The sequence below is a fragment of the Telopea speciosissima genome, chromosome 8 (genome assembly GCF_018873765.1).
Source record: "Telopea speciosissima isolate NSW1024214 ecotype Mountain lineage chromosome 8, Tspe_v1, whole genome shotgun sequence".
Lineage (NCBI taxonomy): Eukaryota > Viridiplantae > Streptophyta > Magnoliopsida > Proteales > Proteaceae > Telopea > Telopea speciosissima.
This window is the reverse complement of record NC_057923.1, coordinates 39314816-39325655: the sequence shown is the minus strand read 5'-3', so window position 1 is coordinate 39325655 and position 10840 is coordinate 39314816. Positions and strand designations below refer to the sequence as shown.

The 10840-nt window shown below is 40.0% G+C and overlaps 1 protein-coding gene across 3 annotated transcripts; it reads right to left on the bottom strand.

Moving 5' to 3' along the window:
* Positions 1-698: 698 nt before the first annotated feature.
* On the bottom strand, positions 699-9708 carry LOC122638291 (phospholipase D alpha 1-like). 3 transcript variants are annotated; one of them, XM_043831179.1, is made up of 4 exons: positions 9278-9708; positions 9088-9222; positions 1784-3683; positions 699-1394 (listed from the first exon to the last, which is right to left on the bottom strand). In XM_043831179.1, the coding sequence occupies exons 2-4, from the start codon at positions 9175-9177 to the stop codon at positions 961-963; spliced, it is 2424 nt and encodes an 807-aa protein (XP_043687114.1). In that variant the 5' UTR covers positions 9178-9222; positions 9278-9708; the 3' UTR covers positions 699-960. The 3 variants fall into 3 exon arrangements, with proteins under 3 accessions (XP_043687114.1, XP_043687112.1, XP_043687113.1); XM_043831177.1 differs by having other exon boundaries at positions 9088-9192; positions 9355-9708; XM_043831178.1 differs by having other exon boundaries at positions 9088-9186; positions 9355-9708.
* Positions 9709-10840: the final 1132 nt, after the last annotated feature.

The following is a 10840-nucleotide window of genomic DNA, read 5'->3' as shown; positions in this document are numbered from 1 at the left end:
TAAACCAAAATGTATAAAAGTTCAACACAAAGTAAATGGATTGAACCGAACCGAACCGGGTTTGATGAAGACACAAGTCCAACAAATGATACAGCTAATTAATGATCTCAAGGACTTAAATTTTTGTGTAAAGCAAGATGACTATATTGTTAATAGGGGTGTAAATGAATAGCCGAAATCTGTTTTCGTATCCGTGTCCGTATCCATTTAGCACAATCCGAATTTGTCCGAAAGCTAAAAGAATGCGAATACGGATAGACTATAGCTATCTGAAAAACTATATTTACATGTAAACGGATAAAATATCCGATCCGTATCCGTGTCTGTATCCATTTAGCACTATCCGAATCCGTCCGATAACTAATCGGATGTGGATGCGGATGCAGATGCAGATATAGCACTATCTTAGCCAAATCCAATCTGCTTACAGCCCTAATTGTTAATGTTATTGAAAATTTGGCATCCACGCTGTTTTTTATTTTAGAACTAATGTAAACATCTCTGATATATAATGTTAATATATTTCTTTTTCGCATAAAAAAAAAAATGAGCTCTGCTCAATGAGTACAACACCAACTGGAATAGATGCCACAGGGAGGTAAAGTACCCCGGAGAGTTGGGGAATTCATACAACATTCCACCGACCAGCATTCCCAAATCCAGATAAAGAGTTAAATGATCTTCTGTCATAATCCAGATTTCTTTGAATTACCAGCAATACTTAAATAGAAACAGTCGGGTAAAGCTAAAAAAAATCCACAAAGTATAGTAACAAGCCGGCACCAGAATCACGAAATACAAACCCAATCTCTGAAAGACCTGACATGAGCACCTTTCAAAAGGTTGCATATCTACGAAGATAGTGTCTGCAAATTACAATACATATGTTACTTATTACCACTACAGCTGCGGTGATCAAGGACAACAAGAGATGATTATTCTTTACGTAGACGATCCCATTTATGTAGTCAGGATTGGAGGAAGATAGTCAGATTTGGCACCGAGAATGCGAGCCTTGGTGTCGGGGAAGTGTTCCATCCCTGGAAATTCTGTGACAGTCCCGTCATTGGTGATTGCAATTGGGTAGCTGAGAAGGTGACCTGGCAGGTCACGATCCAGAGAATCACTGGAGTAAATATCCCAATACTTCTCAGCAATCTTGTTCACCTTCTGCACGCATTGATCACTCTCAGGCTGGAGGAATGAATCATCAAGCATGCCAAGATGCTCATACCATAATGCCATCCGGAAGCCATGGATCTGACCCCTGGCGGGTTCCCTAGTGGCTAGATGATATGGTTGGTAGGCTCCCATGGCTATCTCAGAGTCCCTAGCACCATCCATTGACCGCTGGTTGATATTGGCAGAACCAATAATAATGTATTCATCATCAACTGCAAAAGCCAAAGCATAAATGAACTAAGAATTCAACATCAAATTTGATCAATATGAATACCAAAGAACTGCCAGAGTTAGCCATATTAGACAACTCTAAAGCTATGACTCAAAGGCAGTCTAGGAGTCCTGTGCACCTGAATTTTTAATTAGTCAGATTGTACATGTAACAACTTCTCTATCCAGTTTCCAAGTTATATCCTTCCTAACAAAAATTGGAACCTACTTAGTTTACAACTATATAAAGCTACTAGGCAAATGGATACAATTTTTGTGAGTTCATGTGTGAATTTACAACAACAATATCAAGTTAAGCATTAGCAAATTTTTGCAAGCAACGATGAGCAACACGTGCATGTCGTGTGTGTGTGTGTGCACAAGAACATACCTATCATCATCTTAGCATGAACATATATCATGAAACGCCGTGCTTGCTGAGCTCTGCTATAATCTGAATCTGACTCTGGTTGTTCTGAAGGTTCATACTCACCACTCTTCTTCATCTCTCGATTCCCAAGGCAAAAGAATGTCAAATAGTCCTTGGGGTTTGCCTCAATCCCCTTAGCATGAAGGGCCTGAGTTACATCAGTATACATCATTTCCATTGTCCTCCTCTGCCAATCTAATATTGCCTGAACTGATCCACTCTCTGGAATCCCTTCTGGCCACATAGGGACCACAACATAGACAGTAAACCTCTCCCCTGCTTCAATCTTACTGACAATCTTAAGTGAGAGTTCCTTTGGAATAAGATGCAAAGCACCAATATCCTCCACCTTGATGTCATCTTGCTTCCAGCCGAATGAGCTTCCAAGGAAATATTGATTTTCAATGTAAATGAAATCCTTTGCTCGTCTAATGGCATTTATATAAGCATCCTGAATACTTCGATCAATGATGTTGTCCTTCCCACTGACGAGCCCAGCCCGGGCTGCATCCTCTGGTGTTTCAGGGAAGCCAAAGGCAGCACCACCGTCAATGGATCGGAATAACTGGACATTCCATGTTTCATGGTCTTCTGGGAACATAACTGGAGACGGGGGTATAATGATGTCACCAAGGTCCCTGAGCTGAACGAGCAAGTCCTTCCCACCTTGCTTCCTCCACCTCTGCTCAAAATTATACAGGACATCCCAAGCTACAGGTCCTTCTAACCGACAATGAATATCATGCCAAGGCTCCCTAGGGCCACCTTTGTTGATTGAAGCACCAGTGAAGTTGGGCTGATGGAAATCATCATGGTGGACCGTATCCAAGGTTCTGAAAAGGGAATGGAAGGGTGTATCATACCTCCCATCACAAAGATCTATACCACCAACAAAACTCACAATGCGCCTCTGTTCTGACCCTCCACTAGGCAATGCACCATCCACCACAACAATCTTCTGGTGATGAGTGAACATTGTTGAAATCTCCAAGTCTTGAACAATGCTCCCCCCATCATCAGGATTACGAGGGCACAAGACACAGTGGACGTCCGTGTCTTGGAAGAAATCAGCAGTTTCTTGGTCATGGGTGGCCATCAACCCATCCTTCTTTAGCAAACCAACAGATGTCCTATCATCCCAAACAAGCATAAGCACCCTGACACCCTCACTAGCCTTCTTCTTGAGCAGCTCACCCAGGGTAATATCTCCTCCAGGCTTTGGCCTTCCTGAGTCCCTCACCAAGGTTATCTGGGTGTACACAGACCACCCAGTTATGTAAATCAAGTGTTTTGCATTGGTGATTGCATCAAATATATCCTCCCAGCATCTATGGGGTTCATAGTAGGTGCCTCCAGAAAGAGGTATTTTTGGGATAAAGTTGTCTGGGACATGGGAATCTTGGTATAGAGAAACTCTGCATCCCTGTCTGTGTGTGAAGAATGTGTAAGGAACCCCAGGGAATTTCGCACTTCTGACACCCCTAGCCCAATTACGGTCTTTAGTGATATCAAAAAACTGCAGCTTCACATGTATCTTTGGGCCTCCATGTATAGGCTTGTGGTCTTCATCCAAGATTTCGACCCATCTATCTACTTCTTCCCCATTTAAGATTTCCTCCACAGGTACGTAAGCTCTTCCAATTAGCACTGCCCCAATGGGCCTATCATCTTTGACAGTGAAGATAACGTTAGAGGCCATATGGGCGCAGTAAATATGAAAAGACTCGTACCACCTGGGATTGATCGGTTCTTTTTCCAGCAGTCTGGTTTTGCCAACTCTAGCTTTTTCCAGATCAATTGTTGCATACAGTTTGCTGATTCCTTTTCCAAGACCAACAGTTTCCTCAATTCCCTCTATAAGCTGCAAGTACAATTTTGCAGATGATAAGAATGGATTAGAAAAAAATATATATTAATAACACTATTACGAACTTAATGTCCAATGTCAAATTAACAAACCTTCTCAAACATTTCAAACTTTAGAATTTATATTTCTCCATATGATTGAAGGTTATCATACCATTCCTGACATTATAATTTTTCGAAATGAAAATACAGAAGCATATACAATATCTAGAATATTCTCATAAATGAATTACTAAAGGCATCCCATCATTAACCAAGATAATGGAAAATAACATCAGGTTTCCACTAGTGACCAAATTAACAATGGAAAACCATGGAAGACACAATCTAAGATACAGAACTAGACTCCAAGAGAATTAGATACTAAAACCAGCAAGAGAATTGAGATATAGCTCCTTGTTTCTTGATATGCAAAGCACAGATACCAGAGACACATCCTTTCAATATGCATCTATCACGCATTACCTCCTATAGTGTGAGTTTGCATGTGAGTGAGAATGTTTCCATGCAGGTCACCCAGATTTATTCATTTGATAGCCTCTTTGCTTTGAAGAAAGTGGAGACATAATGTTGTCAATCAAGACTAGAAGACCCTTTGGGTTGGCAAGTCAAGACACAATAGAGGACTTCATTTTGCACATGGAACAGTGATTTGGTCTAAGATCTAGACATAAATAGGGGCTGGCGAGGCCATCCCCTTTGAGTTGACAAGGAAGCTGCTTCATGGAAGATTCTGCAGTCAACTATATCTCTTTGCATGTTGACTTAGCAAGTACATTAGTAAGAAACAGAAAAACAAAATGGATCAATAACCTTTTAGTACAAGAAGACAAACTATATTCTGAAAGTATCCCCATGGTATTTACCCCCCCCCCTTTCAAGAAAAGGAAAGAAGAAAAGTATCCATTATCATACAATCTCAGAGGTAATTGCAGAATTGTTATGTGTCAGGTAATTCCATAGGATTTAATATGTATTAAGTCCTTAATTTAAAAATTGCAATGACCTAACATTTACATATTTGTGAGGGGTTGAACTTTCCAAAACACCATTACAAGCTTCAGAAACTAAGACAGTGTTTGGTATGCATTCTCAAAACCTGTTCTGGGTCTATAATGCATTCTGGAGCAATAAAAACAGTGTTTGGTATACGTTCCTATTCTGAATTCTTAGAATGGGGACAAGAATGGGTCTCATTCTAGAACCAAAAAAAGAAAACCCATTCCGAATTCTCATTCGTGACGGCTTTCATTTCGTCGATGCTGAGTTAAAACTTCAACTGCGGGATGGGATTGGGTTTCATAATAGGCTTTGGTTTCCTAGTTCAGTTCATCCAGTAAAGCTCTCATGGAGACTCCCTCCAGATCGTCACAGTTACGATGTAGATCAAAACCTGAAGAAGTGACCCTTAGTGTGAATATTACTAGAAGATTGTGGGGGCAGAATAGTCTTTTACTTATTAGAGATTCAAGTCTTTAAGTGAAGGGTATATTTGTCTCTTTGGGCCTTAAGTATTTAAAGGTTTCTAGTTAGAATCGATGGAGTTTTATTCTAAGGTGGGGACCACCAATTAAGGGAGCCAATAGCATCACTCAACACTCAAGATGGGGCCCACAAGAGGCAACGCTTCGGCTCGAGATTTAGAAGATTCTTTGGAAGACTTGAAGATTACATCTAGTTTCTATTTTTGAGTCAATCCTAGTTACCATTTTCTCAGTTTCTATTTTCAAGTTCAGTTTCTAATTTTCAGTTTAGTAGTTTCTATTTTTTCTTGTAACTTGATGTGCAAGCATAGCCCTCTACATATTATGTAAAGGCTGTAGAAGCCTCCCCACGATTTAATGAATGAATGAAGATTGCTTAAGCAAATATGATTCCTTTCTCAAGTGTTGAATATGACTTGAAGGGTCGAGAAACCTCGCTGAGAGACGAAGCATCTTGTTGCGTCAAGAAATCACCACAGGTTGTCTTCTTGTACCGTAGGCTGCATAGGAGAACAGAAGGAACACAAGAGAGCCGGTTTGCTCCGGCAAGGGACTCTCTGAATCTTAAGTCAGATCTCTCCTAGCATCAGTTAAGAATAATCAAGATGGTCTAGTGAAGGGTTGTACCTGTGTTAATATAGTGCAGCTTGTAGGTAAAGGCGGTTGTAGAGAGTCCAGTTTTAGTAAGTTTCCTATTCCTAGTAGGGAACCCGTAGTGGAGTCCTTTTAGGAGTGAAGTCCCTGGTTGATAGGAACTGTGGGCGCTACCCTTGTAGTTCCCTTGTGGGAGTGAATTAGCGTCAAAGATAGATTGACCCATCCTTACGTGGCAGATTGCGCCGTTTTATGAATGGGCTCCTCATTGGAGCGGGTATGGGTGTGACCCGATGGACCTTTAGTCATTAATAAATTGCAACGACCGATGACGTGGCATGACGCCATTGAGTGGTTGGATTTAGGTATATCACATCTTTATCCCTCCCTTCTCTTATCTTATTCCTTCCTTCTACCTTGCTCGATCTCTGTTGGTGATTGCTGTTGTGAGTCTTCACTACTGCTGCTTGTGACTATTGCTGCTACCGAAGATCACCATCCCAAGATTGAAGACATCCCTCCACTTCAACTGTTGTTGCTGCTGATTGATCCTTCGAATGAAGCTGCTGTTGCTCCCCTGCAAGACACCTTATTGCTGCAACCTTCCAAATTCCATAACTCCATACCTCCTCAACAGAACCTGCTGAGTTTTGGAACATCAACTCACACCAACACTCCCTTCACTCATTCCCAATCTTGCCCAGTTCTGCTTGCTGGATTAGCCTACACCACTAACCTTCTATTTCAGTCTCCACCCTCCATCACCACTTCTGCCCATCAAGATTGACCCAAATTTGTAGGCAAGCCGTCTACCATCAAGGCCTACACTCAGTTATCATTGGAGCCCAAGATCAGCACTGTTTTGGGGTTTTCCCATAACCTTCTAATTTGGTGTTTCTCTTATAACTCCATATCCAACCATCACAATTGGACGAAATTTGGAGCCAAGGATCCTCTTACGTTACCCTACACTCGATCCAAGTTTGATCTCCATCACATGGCTGGTTCGACCCCTACCACCTAAGTTACTAATTTTGGTTTGATTGCAGTTCTGCTGCAACCTGTGATCGATCCTACTATAGAATGGTTCTTAATTGAACCCCTTCTACATTAAGTTATCTCGAGAGCTTCCTCGTCTATATCCAGCTGCGCTCAATCCAATGACATAATTTTACATCACCACTGTAGTCACTGGCGTCAACAGTTCCATCAGTGGCCGGAGTGATGGGCTTCCTAGTGTCAGTGAATTTCTCTGACAATGGAGACGGTTTGTGATCGTCGTAATATTTTTACTCATCTCATTGTTGCTATTGTCTTTGCTGCTCTAGCCCATCACCTTACTCCCCATAGGCAAAGGCTTACCATCCACACCTACACAGCTCGCATCCTCAAGAGAAGTGGCTCAGAGATCTGCAAATGGAATCGGGAATGGAAGGAAAGACCTTAGGGCGGTATGATTTGCTAAGTAATTTAAACTAAAACAGTCTCCTTCCTCCCCAGTAGCCAGTAGACATAAGCATTGAGCAGTGTCTCCGTGGCCAAACTGCCAAAAAGTGCCGGCCCAAAGCAGAAAGCTACGAGGCCTGCAGTGCAGAGACAACGCAACATACCACCCCTTATTCTGCTGCAGTAGTTGCAGGAGCAGTGTTTCAAGTTCCACTATTACTCAAGTCTGAGATGCCACTGAATTTTCTTCTGCAATACACTAATGCGAGCTAAATCTCCTTTCTCTTCCGGCAGCAATGGCAGGTGGGAATGTCTTGTCCGACTTACTGGTCCCTTCCCCAAATTACCAACTTATATTGTTTTCTATATTTTTCCTTTTCGCTAGAGGTAGAACTTAGAGCAGTACAATAAAACAAAACGAAAAAGAAACGCAAATGTCATTGCCAATGGAAGTGAAAATGGGGAGGAGCAGTAAAGTGATTGACAATATGAAGAAGATGTATGAAATATGAAGAGATGAGATGGGTGGGTGGGACAAAATACTTAGCAAATTGTTCCGTTCGTCATCTCCCTTTTGTCTTCTGACTCTCAGTCAATTGGATTGAATTCTTATCCCTGCTCTGTGAGATGTTAGTTATTGGATTATGGGATGATCGTGTTTCTGAGACATAGGAACAGGGACAAATATAACAGGGTATGAATTATGAGCGCTCAACAAATTTTTCGCATGAGATGTTTGATGAAATGCTTGAATATTCTATAATCAAGAATGCATTTTAGTCTAACATATATCCAAACAGTGTTCTCATTCTTAGTTAACTATGTATTCTGCATTATGAGAATGGGAATGTACATTCTCAGAATGGAAATGCACACCAAACACAGCCTAAGATTCCACTGACCAGGCCTTAAAAGAAGCTAAGAAACTTGGGAATTGAAAACAAATCATGTATGCAAGCAGAATTTGTAAGGCTTCCCTACACCATAAATTAAAATCTAGTTTTGGATTTTATAAGCATCACATGAAAAATTGATTGTTTTCCAATTGTTGCATATTTATAAACGTCAATATCATATTGGTAAATGCAATTTCACAGAGCGTGAGACAAGAAAAACAACCAATCAATTCAAAAGAAGAAAGAAAAGGGTAAAAGAAGGGAGGACGGGCAACCTACATTTCACAAAATTTTGTGACATTATTAAGGCAATCCTCTTTCAGAATCTCTTTGGTCCATATTGGTTACAAGAGAATGAGATAAGTACAGCCAGATCTCCGTAAAAAGATAAAACAATTAGAATTGGTTTGATCAAAAAGTGAAAAGAAATTAACTTTTGCAGGTCCCTTGGACTCGTTTCAATTTTTTCATTCGATTTTTGGAAAAGTAACTTCAGAAGCAGATCAAACTAAAGACCATATGGATAGAAGAATTTGAGCAATTTAAATAAAATACTGAGGATGCTAGGCAAGTCAATGAATTATCACATAGGGGAAGGGGGCTAAGCACTGCATCGTCCATCCCAAAAAGAAGCAAAGGTAACCCAATAATCAATCCCCGGTTTAAAATTTAACTGACGAATACAAAGCCTGTAAAAAATGTACCAGATGATCCTAGCAAACTGCAAATCACAAATTCCATTGCATATTTTCAAAAACAGAGCCACAAAATTAGACAAAGTCAGGTATGCGTTACACAGATCTTACAAGAACATGTCCAAGTTTTACACAGCTATCTAATTCTCAGAGTGAGGAGTAAGAAGGAACAGAAAAATATCAAATTTAAAAGAAATAAGTAAAAAATGGTACAGTACAAGTGTTGTGCAATAACTTAAAATCACTGTAAATCATCGTAACCCTTGCAATTCACATCATAATACCTTTCGGAAGATCTTGGGACCTCCCGGATGCAACCTATCGATCTCGAAGATCGTAGCATGAAGCGTCCCATGAAGCAGAATCTGCGCCATGACTAAACTCTGCAACAGAATCAAACTCAATCGATTAAAAAGCGCTACAACAGTCTTACAAGATATTTCAGATGATCTATAACGAAGGAAAATAAAATATTAACTGAATAATACCACACGAACTTCTATAAACAAAAAAGGATCAAGATCGAAGTATCAAAGCACGATCAAGCCAACCTCACTGCAGAAACTATCTCAGGTGACTTTAACTTGTAGAAACAGCTCAAGATCCGTTCTTTTTATACTGAATTAAACTTCAACGATCAATTTAGTTCCGGATAGATCCTCACTCAAGCACAGATCTTTGCTTGAAAGATAGCTTTAGAGAGCATAGACTTTTCACCAGAGGAACAGAAACATAACGAAGTGAACTAAAAACAAGAGATCAGTGTCGGTCCAGAACGAAAGGAAGAAAGGATTTGATCTAATTTATGCACAGTAGAACTTCATACGGCTAAGAATTAAAATAGAGAAATGAAGTCAAGGAGACAGACGAGACATTGAAAAACGAGACCCGGATCAGACGCGTAGAAAACACCACGACGCAAAAAAACCAATTTAATCAGATATTCGGTTCCGAATTCTGCAGTGGTGTTTTAGACTTTTAGCACTTAATTACATAAAAAAAAATTTTGGGTTTTTTACAAATGCCCATTTGTTCAAATGCCCCCTACAACTTTTCTAATTGTAAACTCTCCCCTAGTTTCAAAATATTGTAGCATTTTGGTACAATCCGTTAGAATGGAACGTTAAGTGCAAACAGCTGGATTTTTTTGACCAATCTCAGACCATTATACTCTTTCAAGGGTAAAATGACAAAAGTAACCCTCATCACATGAATGTTAGAGATGTTCTACTTCTCAAGGGAAAGAACACCTCTGCAAACGAAACCCTAAGTTTCTTTTCTCCCTTCTCAACCACCATGTTCACCGTGAGAGGAGTTGCACTACTTTGTTCGCGGTGAGAGGGAGCTGCGACTGAGAGAATCTGCTTGATTTATAGGGTATGATTCCCAATTAATCATGGTTTCTCAGTATTAAAAGGGAATTAGAATAGGAATTATAGGTGTTTATCAATGTTTACAACAAATGAATTAGATCCATTACTACTCAAACCAGGGTTAGTTTGGCACCTAAAACAGAGAAGCAAGCTTTTAATGCAACAAGTTCAAACCAAACAGCTTCAGGGTATAGTCATGAAGCTAGCCCAAGTACTGGGAAAGAATCTTTTACTTCAAAGAGTTTCCAAGGTTGGGGGAAATTATTTCATTGTTGCATGTTTTGGTCAGTAATAAAAGAAAATTACTATAGAATATGCAAAAGCTGCATTGAGAGGATCCTTTCCTTTCTAATCTCAACCAAACAGCAATAATATGTACCTACAGTGGACTAGGTTGCACCTTCTTTAATACTAAACACACTATATGGTCTTCTATATTACACAGAGAACAATATGCACCTAGCATACATCCTAGAAGAGTATATGATCTACTTAGAACTAATGAAGGTACAACACTGAACAATGGTTAATGAACCCAACCCCAAAGAAAAAAAGGAAGGAATAAACCGCACTCAAGTCTTTGTTAACTCTGTGGATAGTTTTGGAGCAGATGATTTACAGTTCACATCACTATGTCTCTTAAAAATTTGTATTACACCTCATA